Below are 15,127 nucleotides of genomic sequence, written 5' to 3' on the forward strand. Positions count from 1 at the left end.
TGTGATGTTGATCCGTTATCGATGAGATTCATGCTCTTGAATCTCATGAAGTTTAAGGCTTCTCAGATGAGCCATAAATCTCCTCAGATAGGTTAACAAAGACAGTGGTTAAGCTTCTAATACCCAAGTCTCTAATGCTTGTAAGTTGTAAGGATGGTAACCAAAAGAATCTCATGAAACGAAACTCGACTTGCTCACAGAGCCAACAAAATTTCCGCGAGCATTACCTAAAGCAGAAGCTGTCTATAAAATCGAACAAGTTCTATCTAAGCTTGTCTTTGTAACACCATGATCTTTGGCTGCTGAGATTTTTTTTTGGAAGTTGAACTGAATATATAGAAATCAGAAATGGATGTGGATGCTGTAAATTTATATGGCTGTATTTTGGCCATTAAGGCGGAAAAGTAATAAAAACTCTCTTGATTTGCTAAAATAAACGAGTTAAAACAAAAAACTATTTTAATACAAAGGGCCATGTAAAAATAAAATGGAGGTAGCAATATTTAACTTCAAATGGTATTCTAAGAGTTGATCATCTCATTTATTTCTTTTTCTAGGGGAGCTGAAACATTCACTTGAAAACTACAAATAAGGGCCTAACAGCTGACATTTTTTAAACACAAGGTTAAACTCCATATGTTTGGATCTTGGTAAGCTTTACATTATGCGTTTCTCATTATTTTTCTTCTATAGAATATTTTAGTTTCCTTGGAAATCAAGAGATTTAATGTATTGGAATTGAAAAAAAGTACATATATAGTTTTGGCTTTTGAGCTTGATTGTGGGGTGTATTAGGCAACTGATATGTAATTGTATGTCACATCATTGAATTGCTACTCCTTTCATTGTAATTTATGTGGCACCTTTTGCTTTTCGAGATAGAACACACTGACACTTATTACAATTTTTGAATTCCTATTCTTGTTTATTATCTGCAGGTTCTTATTGGGGATAATTGTGCAATACATATATATATATATATATGATGCTTCCTAATGATAAAAAACTTTGTAGTGCTTCTTACCTCCTGATGTACTTAGCAACCTTCCTGAGAATGTACTTGCTGACATTCTTATTCGTCTGCCCTTACGAGATGCTGTGAGGTCAAGTATCTTGTCGAAGAAATGGAGATATAATTGGTGCAGACTTCCTCAGTTATCGCTTGATCAAACACTTTGGGATACAACAGATCAATCAATATGCTTTGTAACTAGGTTTACAGACATAATTTACCACCTTTTGGCACTTCACGTCGTACCAATTACAAAGTTTATCCTCTCTGATATTGCTAATCTTGGAAATTACTCTAAAATTGACAACCTTGTATTGTTCGTCTCTAAAAATGGTATTCAACATCTTGCTCTTCAGTTCCCGAAGCATAAACCATACAAATTGCCTTCTTCATTTTTCACATGTTCACGAATGAGTCATCTGAGTCTCCATCATTGTTCAATTCAGCCTTTATCTACCTTCACAGGATTTAGTGAGTTAGTTAAACTTGAACTGAATGAAGTCACAATTTCCTCTGAAATGCTTGGATGTTTAATCTCTCATAGCCAGTTGCTCGAGAAGTTGGTACTGCAAATCTCAAGTATTTTAGACCACATTCAAATTGATGCTCCAAAGTTGAAATCATTTGATTTCACAGGCAACATAGAGTTAATATCGTTAAAGAAAGTACCCTTTCTTTTGGAACTTTCACTTTTTAATACAGTAGCACCATCTCTGGAGACAGGAGAACATGATTTTACCAAGTATTTTGAATCTTTTCCTAATCTTGAGCATCTCCACTTGGATTATCATAGTCTCCAGGTAAACATTGCATCATGTCCCATTGTGTGGGGGTTGACACAAACCGTTTGAGTGTTCTTGATTTTTTTTATGTTTCCTTCTTAGTTATTGGCTGCAGGATCATATGACATAGAAGCAAAGCTTTCCTCTCCTCTTAATGGTCTTAAATGTCTTTGCTTATCCGACATTTGTTTGGATGAATTAGCTGAGCTTTCGCCTGCTCTTTGCTTGATAAGAAGCTCCCCATATTTGCAAGATGTTCAAATAAAAGTGCTAGTGAAGTTTAATTTCATTTTTTATTTAAGGTTCTTCGTATGTCATGACTCTCTTATGTTTAATCTCATTATATTTTCAATTTAAGTTCTATAGTAATGATTTTTCTCTTATCTTATCTAGATTGATAATGTGAAGTTGCTACCTCTGCCCGATGATGTTATTAATGAAATTCCTTCAAGTTTCTCAGATGTGACATTGCGTCACCTCAGGTCTGTTAAGTTTGAAGGTATCACAGGCAAAAGGCCTGAAATGGAGCTTGTCAAGCTTCTGTTAGCTAAGTCTCCGATGCTTGTGAGAATGCAAATCCAGCCGGACATAGAAAACGGATCTGTTGAAACAAGACTGAAGGTACTTACAGAGATAACAAAGTTTCCGAGGGCATCACCTAAAGCACAAGTTGACTATAACAGTGGTGTGTGATCTCTAGTCCTTTATCAGACCCTCATATTGGTGCAAGTTTTTGTAAGCATAGATGATGGATGTGTTTTCACAAACAGAAGTTTATCTTGAATGCTGAATGTAGTTTGATTTGGTATCTGAAGTTGCTTTTATGGAATTTTTCCTGTTTTTTTGTTCCAGTTAACTGAGTATTTTGATTATATTTGGTTAGATGTCACAGTTCAGATAGTTATTTCTATATACTAAACTCTGTAAGTCTTGATAAGCCTGTGAGGTGTTGATCTGTTATCGATGAGATTCATGCTCTTGAATCTCATCAAGTTTAAGGCTTCTCAGATGAGCCATAAACCTCTTCAGAGTCGTTAACAGGCAAAAAGGGTGTGTTTGGTATGATGGAAAATGTTTTCCATAGGAAAATATGTAATTCTGGAAAACAAGTAGATTTTTGACTTATTTTCTCATGTTTGATTGGTGAGTAGAAAATATTTTCCGAAAATGATTTTTAGTGTTTGATTTATGAATGAAAAATGTTTTTGAGAAATATTTTTTATTTTTACTAGAGTATAAAATAATTTATAAAATTGAAAATATTTTTTAAAAACAATTTTTATTTGGGGTGGTGGATGTGACAGGGGATAGGGTATGAGTGAAAAATAAAAATTTGAACTTTATCGTATTTTTAAAAAACAAAATTAATTTTTTTGGGGGTTTGGGGTGGGTGAGGGGCTGGCTGGGGGGGGGGGAGGGGAGAGGGAGTTTAAAAATAAAAATTTGAAGTTATAAAATATTTTTAAAAAGCAAAATTAGGGGTTGGGGAGGGAGGACTGGCCGAACGTTGGTGGATGGGTGTCAGAGATCGGATAAAAAAATAAAATTTTAAAATGGATTTTTTTTAAAATTATTGTTTTTCCCCAAAAAATGTAATTTAAAATTGGAGAAGAATTTTGAAAAATGTTTTCCTTAATTTTTGAACGAAAGTCATTTTTCTTAATTTTGAGAAAAATGAATTGATTTGAAAACTTTTCAGAAAATATTTTCCTTCATACCAAACACACTCAAAGACTCTGTTGGTAGTAGCTAGCAAGTACCAGGAGGAATCAACCAAGTGCGTGAAAGTTGGCTCAGAAACCGACTTCTTGTTGATCCCCATCTGCTTTCTCTAAGGTCATTATGAAAATTATGTAAATAGCAAAAACATGTAATATACACAAAAGACTTTTATATCAACCAGAGTATTTAAAGGGGATTGTAACTGGACACCCCAACGTCAACCAGTATCGCGCAACAACAAGATAGTCAAAGACTATTTAACAGAACATGGTCTTGCAAAAAAGATGAGTTAAGTTGAGCAGGATTGTTCTCTGGAAGTAATCTATGAAAGTTTATAAACAACTTCTGCTCTGGGTAATGCTCGTCGAAATTGTGTTATCTCTGCGAGTACCTCAATTCTTGATTTAGGAGTATCATCTCCTACACTAGGCTTGATTAGCATTCTAGTGAGCATCGGAGACTTGGCTAAGAGAAACTTGATAAGTTGCATTTCAGGATCTGTGCCTGTAATACCGGCAAAGTGAACAACTCTGAGGTGATTCAATGTCACATCCGATAAGCTATTCACTTTCTCTAAAATCTCATTGGTAACATCACCCCCCGCAGGTTCAACCCAATCATCATACACCTACGAAAAAACAAAAGCCCGTTCACTCAACTAAATTGGAGGATTAACAGATTATGGGGTAAGAAAACAATTACATAAGAGAAAGAAGAGAGTAGAACCTCAATTTCTATTTCTTGTAAAAACGGGAAGCTTTTTATCAAGTAAAAAGCACACGAAGCCACATCTAGTTCATCTAGAGAAAACTCGGACAGGTGAAGACGTTTAAGAGAGTTAAGAGCAAAAGGGAGCATTTTTGGTACTTCACCTGCAAAGAACTGAAACAGACGACACCAAAGTTTGGATGTTTCAAAGCAAAAAACATGCATGAAAATGCACTACAATGAAGTCACAAAGGGAACATTTACCCGGACACTAAAATAATCCAAGTGGAGATGCTTGAGAGCAGGAAAAGACTCGAGCAACTTGGCGATACCACATTTTCCCGCCTTCCCAGAATATCCAGTATCCACAAGTGAAAGCTTCTCAAGAAGAGGGACACCTTCTAAAGAAAGAAAGATTAGCTTGCCAGTGAAGTCAAAGGATTTCAACTTGGGAGCTCTAATTTGAATGTGATTTGTGATAGTTGAATGCAGCACCAAATGCTCGAGCGACGGGCAACAAGAGATCAAACTTCCAATAAACTTGGAAGGAATTGTGACATCACAAAGTTCCAGGCTAACTAACTTTTCAAATCCTTTAAAAGCAGGTGGAAACATAATCAAACAATTTTGGAGACTCAAATGGCTTATTTGCGAACATGTGAAAAATGAAGAAGGCAATTTGTATAGGTTACCCCTTGGAAATTGAAGAACAAGGTGTTGAATGCCATTTCTAGAGAGGAAATACATCAAGTTGTCAATCTTTGAGCAGTTCCCCAGAGTGGCAACAGAGAGGGTAAACTTAGAAATTGGTCCGACGTGGAGGGTCAATAGGTGGAAGATAATGTTTGTAAATCTAGTTGTAGGGGATATTGCGTTATTCGTCATATCCCAAAATGCCTGGTCAATCGTCCACACTGGTAATCTACACCAATTATACCTCCACATCTTCGATAAGATGCTTGTCCTCACAGCATCTCGTAAAGGCAAACGCATAACAATAGCATCTATTATATTATCAGGAAGATTGCTAAGTATATCAGGAGCTAGAGCTCGAGAACCACGCTTCTTTTCCTTAGGAGGCATGATACAACAATAATTTCCAGTAAGACCTGCATGAAGTACACAACAATACAAAGGTAAAGAATGGCAAAACTATCTGGATAGAGTGAATCAGCATCACATAACACTTATTCACATTATTAATCATCACGGCATAACAGTAAGATAAAAAGTATGGCTGCATTCTATCTGAAACCACTCATCGTTCTCCTAATATCATTCTTGAATATACAGCAAGAACCCCCTTTTAATTAACACTTCAAGAATCGAGAATTACTAAGATATATTAATCTAAAGGGAAACTAAAAGACGAAAAAAAAAGAATCACATTGTCTTTACTGGTAATAAGCTAGATACTCCAAAATACACTACAAGAGAAGGAAAAAATTACTATCAAATACTTGGCAAGTTTCACTAAAAAAATCAGCTCAGTAGCTGTTTCACAGCCTTATAGCTAGATTTGACACCAAACTAGTAACTTTAACTCAAAATTTGAAAAGTTTTCTCATAATTTGTGTCACTATAGCTTGCTTGGCAAGTAAATCCTATCACGCCTTACATCTACATTAATTTGTTCACCTCAACATGATTTTTATATATTGGAGGGACAATATTTCTATGATCCTTATACTCACTAACACTCTAACTGACGGTACAACTCCAACTATAGATCTAGCTTCCTCTGACAAAAGAGACTTTTCCTACCAAAAAACCTACTAACAAAGTCAAATCCAAGATTTATACTTACACGGTCATTGGATATTCAAAGTTATGGGTTCATATCTACTATTTGTTGGAACTCCACATTGAGAGTATTGAGTTCATGAACCCACTAATATTACTCTGATTACCACTCTCCACTGGACACACACAAATCATTAGTCCCAGAAAATCTTTAAGAATTAAAACCATGTTCATAGCATGTACAACAACAATGACCCTTTTCTCGTAATGAGAATGCATATAATCCTATTACCGTCTTCTCTGTGGAAAACATTTTATCAAAGAAAAGCCATCTTCTAAGTTCTTTTTATTGCTTGGTTGGTTATAGGCATGGTAATGATCAATGAAAATCACAAGTAGCAAATTGCTTGACTGGGTGTACATGTTTAGTTCAAGTAATAGTTGGGTGAAAACAGACTTAAAACCATAAACAGAGCTATTTTATTCTATTTAGCTTACATAGGGAAACATTTTAACCAATCCATATCAAGGACAAACTTACAAACAAATAAAAAATGCTTACATCCTATGTTCCTCGTACCCTCCAAAAATGCTAGTGTTGAATCCTCCCAAAAAAACAGAGACTTTTGGAGGACTCGAGCAATGCAGGATTCCCAGTAACATAGCTTACATCAACCAAATTAAGCATAAAAATTGCTTACGTCCTATGTTGCTTATGCCCTCCAAACATGTTAGTATCGAATCCTCCCATAAAAACAAAGACTTTTGGAGGATCAGAGCAACATAGGATTCTCAGTAACATCGTTTACACCAGCCAAAATTAAGCATAAGAAATGCTTACATCCTATGTTGCATGTACCCTCCAAAAAATATTAAGTGATGAATCCTCCCAAAAAAAACAAAAACTTTTGGAGGAGTAAAGTAGGATTCCCAGCAACATAGCTTACATCCTATGTTGCTCATACCTTCCAAAAAAGTCAGTGTCAAATACTCCCAAAAAACAAAACTTTTGGAGTAGGATTCCCAGCAACATAGCTTACACCAACCAAATCAAGCAGCTTTTTCTACAAAAAACAACATACCCCTCCTAATCCCACAAGTAAGCTCTAGAGAAAATAGCATGTACACAACATCTTACTCCGAATTTTGTTTATGGGGTTTGAGAGTTTGTTTTCGATAGCTCTTCGACTGAAAAGGAATGTTATGCATAAAACCAACATCTACAACAACAACAACAAAAAAAAGGAAAATAGGGCTTTCTCTACATTCCCAAATCCCAAAAACCCCAAATCTTCAACAAAAAAAAGTACAAAAACAAAGATAGAGCTTCTATTTCACAGATTAACAACACCCAACTGAGAAAGATTTGATTTTTAAACAGAACAAGAAAGCAAATTTTAAGCTTATCCAGAATAAAAATTGTTATTGATACTGTGAACATCCAATAAAATAAAATAAAATCAAATGCGCTTTTAACCACACGTTATCCTTCAGCTGCTGAACACAAATTTGTATGATTTTGAGGTCTTCAAATTCATCAATGAGTGAAAGAGGGAAGCGAAGAAGGAGAAGAGATTTTCTTCTAAATTAAATTTTACGTAATATGAAGTGGGGTGAGTGGGTGAGGGGCAATTAATTATGGAAGTTCCTTATATGTCTTGTCTGTTCGTATCAATTTATATGACACGATTTAATTCGACATATAAAATTTTAAAAAATGAATATAATGAATTTCTTAGCTATTGATGTGATTATAAATTATTTTATTAAATCTTAGAGTTCAAATATATTTTTTTATTTTATATTAGTTATTTATTTTTCTCGTTATAAAGAATCATAAGCAAAAATGATAACTTTCCTTAATTTGCACTTTAAGAATTTTTTCTCAAAGTTTACGAAATTGTTAACATTTACAAAAATAAAAAAAAGGATGAATTATTGGAATAATTATCTATAATAAAGTGGATAATTAATATAGGATAGTGAAAAGACTTTCTTTTCGGGATCGAAAAAAAGTAAATATCACATAAATTGAGGGGGAAAAGTGTAAAAAATTAATGTGGTTATTTATTTAGAGAAATTGGCATGTATATTTAGTTACTGATTATTTACTTTGATCTATTCTATTCAGTCCACTTAATTATTTTTGACCTATGCCCGAAATCTCAGAGACACACTTATACTATACTAAGGTCCTATTACCCCCTGAACTTATTTATTAATAATTTTTTACCCCTTTTCGACCTACGTGACACTATCTTGTGAGCCCAACGATGGTTGACTTTTTTTTCAAACTAGTGCCACGTAGGTTAAAAAGGGGTAGAAAATTACTTATAAAATAAGTTCAGGGGTAATAGGACCTTAGTATAGTATAAGTGTGCCTCTGAAATTTCAGGCTTAGGTTGAGGGGTACTTATGCATTATCCCTTTTTGACATGTGACATTTAATATATCAAAATAGTTAAATTTGATTATATAGGTCAGTTATAAATTCAATTTTTTAATTTTATGACCTTTTTTTTAATAAGAGATCGTCATTTTATATAAAATAGATCTAGACAATACTGGGAGATAACACTTGTTTAGTATAATCGACACAAAATTCCAACATTTTAACCATAAGGGCAAATGTAGAAGGAGCAAAGGTATATCCATTTGAAATTTAAAATTTTCTCTCAGCGCATATTAGCCTAACGTGCACCCCATGGGGGGAGGAAATACAATCGCTACAGCGAAGGCCATTGAAGCACAAGAGGGAGCAAAGTAGACGACGATGCAACAAAAAAGGAAGGGGAATCAGGCAAAGAAAAATCAATTTGTTTTTTCAAAAGGGGGATAACAGAGCAGTTGGGTTCACCGGCAACGGATGGAATCAAAGCTAGTAATTACGGAAAATTGCCAAAGAAACAGCGTTATCAAAATTCAATGGAACAGTGCAGATGAAGGATGCGAGGTCTATAAATGTACTACAAGAGTGGGAGGAGAAAACTCAGGCATATGGTACATCGGGCAAGAGATCATGGGCAGATGAGGTTGAGGAGGATGAAGGGAGTAAGCGGAAACCGTCAATCTGGGATAAATTTGACATAACTAGGGTTTCTAATGCAGGGCTTAAGCTGGAATATGTGACTCCAAATCGACAAAGAGGGGTGGTTGTTTGTGAAATTGAGCATGAGGACATGAGGGAGGACAAAATGCTCGTATGACTGCGCCGCATGGGAAAAAACAAGGGCTAGCAGTGCTGCAATTTCTAGAGAACGGTGAATTACTTACCCAAATAAACTCTACTGTGATCTCCTTAATCCCCAAAGTAACAACCCATGTACTAGCTAGTCAGTTCAGGCCCATTTCTTGTTGGAACCTGATTTACAAATGTATCATTAAGATGCTTTTATTTTTTCTTTAGGCTAAAGGCAATATTCCCTAGTTTGGTTGATAAGTACTCAAGTGGCCTTTGTGCAAGGTAGGTCTTTGATTCATAATGTCTTAATATGTCATGATTTGTTGAGACACTATAATCGAAAGACTTCTCCAAGATGTCTTATGAAGATAGACTTGAAAAAAACATATGATATAGTGAGGTGGAATTTCATTGAAGAAGCATTGATGGGTTTTGGTTTTGCAGAGCCCTTCATAAGACTGGTCATGACTTGTGTCACCATAACTCATTTTTCTGTACAAGTGAATGGAGAGAGTTATGGCTATTTAGAAAGGTAAGAGGGTATTGAGGCAAGGAGATCCCATCTCCCAGCTCCTTTTTGTATTGGTAATGGAATATTTATCAAGTATTCTCAACAAAATGAGTGATTTACCCAACTTCAAATTCCATCTAATGTGTAGGAGAACCAAACTAACTTATTTAATCTTTGCCGATGATCTCATGATTTTCTGCAAGGGGGATATGAGCTCAATTACTAAAGTGATAGAGGCACTAGACCACGTTAGTAGAGCGAATTTTGATAAATCCAGCATCTTCATAGGCAGGTGTGAGTGATGAGGTCAAACAACGCATTATAACAAAAACGGGGTTTGCATTGAATACTTTGTCTATCAAATATTTGAGACTACTACTTACCTCAAAGAAGTGGACAAAGATGGACTGCCAACAACTAGTGGATAAAATTATTGAAAGAATACAAGCTACTTATGCGAAGCATTTGTCATATGCTGGAAGATTACAAATAGTTATGGCAGTGTTTTTTTTTCCATTCATAAGCTTTTGTCTTGCCGCAAAGCGTGTTAAAGGAGATTGATAAGAAGTGTAGGGAGTTCCTATGGAATGCAACCGCGGAAAAGAGGAAGATAGCACTAGTAGCTTGGTATAAAGGCCGTGTCCCTAAGAAATTTGGAGGGCTTAACAGGAATATTGATTTAGTGGGGGGAACTTTTGTGGCAAGTGACAATAAAGAAGGATGTGATATGGGTAAAGTGGGTGAATGATGTTTATATGAAAAAGACGGTGAATATATATATGGGAATATGATGCTCCTCCAGATTGCAGCTGGTACTAGAGGAAATTCAATACACTAAAGCACAAATGGCTAGTGGGTATCAAGATAATAGGTACACTCTCAGTCATAATGGTGCCTACTCAGTATCTTGCAACTATCAAGCTCTATTAGGTCCATTCACGAAATTAAAAGAAGCAGATTTAATTTGGAACTCTGTCATGCTACCATGACAGAGATTTATCACTCGGCTGGCATGTCAAAGGAGGCTACTCACGCGTGAAAGATTGTTAAAAATGAGCATTCCAGTGGAAGATGACAATTGTTGTTAGTGTGATGAAAGGGTGCTGGAGACACAACATCACTTATTTACTGAATGCAGGTGGATTACAGATGTGAAAATCCTAATGTGTACATGTCTAGGGGTTCGATTACCATCTAGAAGAGTTTATGAAACAATTAAATAAATCAAAAGAAGAAGGTGGAAGCAGTTTCAGAAGGAAGTTATTGCAGTAGCCTGGGGTGCATTGGTCTACCACACCTTAATTGCTAGGAACAAGAGAATTTTTAGTCATCAGAATGTAAATGATGAATTTGTGAATGCACAGATACAAAAGGAATTGAAAGAAAGGATAGATATGTTACAGGGATCAAGGAAAGCACAGAAATGTCGTCATAGTTTTATACATTTAATTTGTAACTAGTTTCCTAGAGATCAAGTGGTTTTAAGACACCGTTTATAGAAGGTGGTTAAGGAACACTTAGATGCTCTTTAGTTTGTAATTTTTCTGCTTGTTATGGTAATATTTCACATGTGTTACCAAAAAAAATTACCATTTTTTTAGCAGACCATGAAAAAGTTGGAGGTTTTGTAGTAGTATGAATTCTTTATATATATTCATAAAATATTTTTATCAATAATGTTATTGTGTACTAGAGTATTTTAAAAGAACAAATAAAATAATTAAATTTAGCAAAAATTGAGTGAAGTTGGGTCATGACTCATTATCTACTTCCTTTTGACTCAATTCATATCAGTCCAATTAAATTCTGTTTGAATTGGATATTGACTCATTTGTTGTCTTGACCCATTATGATTGACGTAAAATTGATCCAATTTGCTCAATTATTGTCCTTAACAGTTCCTGATATTAAAATACAAGAAAAATCAATGAAACAAATGCACTTATACAAGACAAACTAATAAAGAACTATCAAATAATTATTCTCTACTGGGTGAGTAGCAATTTGACAGAGCAAATGAAGATTAGCCTAGAAATGCCTAATGTGAAAAGATTAGCTATAAATAGTGATTGTTTTAAGCATTCACTACTAATATTAACTAATATGATAATTTCATATCATAAATTAGTTGTGCCATATAATTTTTATTTTATTTTAATAATTAAATAGATTTCATCATTTCATTAGATTAAATTTTGCGCAACAAAAACAATAATATTTTCAGTGGAATCTTATAAATTTGTCCTTTTATGTTCATTAGGGTTAATACCTCCACTTGATTCAATCATAAAAGTTACAGTAGCGTAAGATAGGGCAAAGGAAGATTGGTTTCGTTTTCTGCATCAGATACGCTCGGTCAAATCTCGGTATGTATATACGTTAATTTATTTATTAACATAAATTTTTATGCTTTTACATGTCGTGTCAGAGCTTGAAACTTGAACTAATAATTTTCACTCATAGAGTAATTTTATCTTGTTATGAGAGGCGACCCACATTCACATGTGTGGGTATATATACGTATATCTATCTCCGGCATAAAAGAAAGATATAATTAACAGCTTACTTTTAATGACTGTAGAGGTATCTTTGTGCTGCTGGTACAAGCTAGCGAGGAATCACCCACAAAATTAGGGTTTGAATCTAGCTAAAGCCTTTATTTCTTTTTAACTTTATTGGTGCATCTGAAGTCTTCAATTCTTAGGTTCGTTTTTGCTTGTTATAGATACATATTTTTATGTTCTATTACGACATAAGATTATAGCCAACCACCATTAAGATTGAAGAAAGAAAAAATTGTTAAAATGGGCATTTAATAAACTACAACAATATTTTTTTTTGATAGATTTATTATATCATGTTAGGAATTTAAATAAAAGAAATAGAGTGATTCTTATTTAGTCCTAGAACCCATGAATTTCAAAAAGAAAAAGCTATGGAAAAACATTGTCAAGTTTTTAAATATTATTTTTTTTATAAAAAAAGCACAAGTACTCCCTTGAACTATGGTCGATATTTTAAGGACACACATTTTCTTTACATGTCCTAATACCTCCTAGAACTATTTTGAAATGTAATAAATACACCTTTTTTGGTGTTGAGGTGTGGAAGTTAAATTTAAAATTGATCCATAAAAAAGAGTACTTTCGAAACAAATTAAAACATTCTTCTTTTTTTTTGGTTACAAAACGCTTAAGATAATTTTATTATTATTAAAAACTTAGGCCCTTCGATTTTGGGTACGTAAGGCATATGCCTCATCTTTAAAGGCATTGAGCCACCCTTTGAAGAAACCCTAATTAAAACAACAATAACAACAGTAATATTTTCTTTTTTCGAAAAAGAACTATAGTATACTCTGATGATGGGTGTATCTAAATTCATTGTGTAATGGTAGCAACAATATTAAGTTGTTTCAAACTTGTTTCCTCTTAAGATCGTAGTTTTTCAAATAATTACACTATTAAGAAAAGTATTGTTTTCAAATAATTACACTATTAAGAAAAAGTGAAATATTTGTGAAATTCTAATTATGCTATCTTGAGAAAACATAGATTAAAGGGATATGGACTTATGACTTAGTCTTGAATAATGAATATCACCTTGTTCAATTATCAACATTTTTTTTAATTTATATGAATCTGATTTCTCATTCAAGTCTTTATGGTTTAGGTTTAATTACAGGTTTGGATATGAATATTTGAATTAACAAAAAAATATCATTTCTCATGATTTTGGTGTTCTTATTAATAGCTTAGAGTTGTGATATGTTAATTGAATAAGGTGAAGAACATTTGTTTGTTATTCGTGTAGCATATACCCGAACCTTACAAATGGTATTCTTGTTTATTTTCTACAGATTATCATGCCTCCAGAGGAACAAAGACTACGTTTACCTTCTCCTGATCGACTAAGCAACCTTCCCATTCATTTAGTCGATGACATTCTAAGTAGGTTGTCTTTTCGAGATGTTGTAAAAACTAGTACACTTTCTGTGGATTGGCAATATACTTGCCGTAGATTTCCAGAGGTGAAATTTGATCAAACAGTCTGGGAAACACCAGGGGACTTGACATCCCCTACCATTGGATTTATCCCTATTCTCGATTGTTTCTTCAGGTTTCATATAGGAACAACACTGAAAGTTACCCTTGACATTGCTAGTCTAAAAGTGTGTCCTAATGTTGATCGTTTGATACATTTGCTTGATACAAATTTCATTCAACATTTCGTCCTTAAACTTCCATTTACTTATCCACCATACAAGATCCCTTACTTCTTTTTTAATTGTTCAGCATTGAGGTATTTGTATCTCATGGAATGTGAAATACATCTTCCACGCTTCTTTCAGGGATTTAATAAGTTGATTAGCCTGAAATTAAAATTTGTAACGTTATCTTCTGATACGTTTGAAAGTTTGATCTCTAATTGTCCATTGCTTGAGAATTTAGTGCTAAAAGACATCAACAATCCGTACCTCATGAGTATAAATGCTCCTAAGCTAAGGTCATTTTTCTTTCGTGGAGATATACAATTGATATATCTAGAGAATGTTCCTCTTCTTTCCAATGTTCAGTATGAGCCTAAGGAATTAGTTCTAGAGGAAAAATATGGTTTTGACAATATTTTTTCGTCTATTCCTGCTCTAGAGTATTTCAGCTGGGATCATTTTGAGGTAATGTTGCTTCATTTTACTTGTATTTTCATACATGTACTTTTCTTTTTGGCATCCTGATTTTTGTCATTTTATTCATAGGTCGATATTGGATCAACTGAATTTATACCAACAAGGCTTCCATCCGTTCTTAACTGTTTGAAACGCCTATTCATATCTTGGATTGCTCTTGGAGAGTTTGTTGAGCTTTCATTTGCTCTTTTCATGATAAGGAGCTCTCCAAATTTGGAAGAAATTGAAATTCAGGTTGTCACTAATGTTTATTTTTCTCTCTATCTTTTCCATGTTTTTATATTCGTATGTAATGAATTTGATGGTTTTTTTCTAATTTTTTCTTAGGGGTGTATCCTTAATGATGGGAATTATTTCGAATCTGTGCCCCAGGAGGTTGTTGATGAGATTCCTGCAAGCTTCTCGGATATCACATTTAATAATCTGAGGACAGTTAAGTTTTATGATGTACTATTAGAAGAGGGTGAAATGCAGCTAATCAAGGTTTTATTGGCAAATTCTCCAGCACTGGTGAAACTGGAAATCAAGCCTAGTCAAATGGAAAATGACAAATCTCTCAAAGTACTCGCGGAGATAACAAAGTTTCAACAGACATCATCTAAAGTAGAAGTTGTGTATCTTGTTGACTAGTACTGTTATCACAATTTTGCTTAATCTTTGGCTAAAATGTTTTGGAAGTGCAAACAAAAACGAAACGTTTGGTTGATAAAGTAGTTAGGTTGTGTTTTGCCTTTGATTTAAGGTACTATAAAGATTTTATATGCTTGGAAACATAGAATTG

The 15,127-nt window shown here is 34.1% G+C and overlaps 3 protein-coding genes across 5 annotated transcripts; 2 read left to right on the forward strand and 1 right to left on the reverse strand.

Moving 5' to 3' along the window:
- The first annotated feature begins 348 nt into the window (after nt 1–348).
- On the forward strand, nt 349–2,487 carry LOC101251884 (F-box/FBD/LRR-repeat protein At1g13570-like). Its single transcript, XM_004239386.1, has 4 exons — nt 349–404; nt 1,041–1,812; nt 1,897–2,067; nt 2,188–2,487. The coding sequence occupies exons 1-4, from the start codon at nt 349–351 to the stop codon at nt 2,485–2,487; spliced, it is 1,299 nt and encodes a 432-aa protein (XP_004239434.1).
- A 1,183-nt stretch (nt 2,488–3,670) lies between these two features.
- On the reverse strand, nt 3,671–7,618 carry LOC101250115 (F-box/FBD/LRR-repeat protein At1g13570-like). Of its 3 annotated transcripts, none has more exons than XM_019214110.3 (4): nt 7,445–7,618; nt 4,489–5,333; nt 4,243–4,398; nt 3,671–4,144 (listed from the first exon to the last, which is right to left on the reverse strand). In XM_019214110.3, exons 2-4 carry the CDS (start codon nt 5,305–5,307, stop codon nt 3,839–3,841), a joined length of 1,281 nt encoding a protein of 426 aa, XP_019069655.1. In that variant the 5' UTR covers nt 5,308–5,333; nt 7,445–7,618; the 3' UTR covers nt 3,671–3,838. The 3 variants fall into 3 exon arrangements, with proteins under 3 accessions (XP_019069655.1, XP_004238997.1, XP_010320803.1); XM_004238949.5 differs by having other exon boundaries at nt 6,530–7,618; XM_010322501.4 differs by having other exon boundaries at nt 7,450–7,616.
- A 1,288-nt stretch (nt 7,619–8,906) lies between these two features.
- On the forward strand, nt 8,907–14,976 carry LOC101252180 (F-box/FBD/LRR-repeat protein At1g13570-like). Its single transcript, XM_004239387.1, has 4 exons — nt 8,907–9,167; nt 13,519–14,334; nt 14,416–14,580; nt 14,674–14,976. Exons 1-4 carry the CDS (start codon nt 8,907–8,909, stop codon nt 14,974–14,976), a joined length of 1,545 nt encoding a protein of 514 aa, XP_004239435.1.
- Nucleotides 14,977–15,127: the final 151 nt, after the last annotated feature.

Source organism: Solanum lycopersicum, chromosome 5, assembly GCF_036512215.1.
Source record: "Solanum lycopersicum chromosome 5, SLM_r2.1".
NCBI classification, from domain to species: Eukaryota; Viridiplantae; Streptophyta; class Magnoliopsida; order Solanales; family Solanaceae; genus Solanum; species Solanum lycopersicum.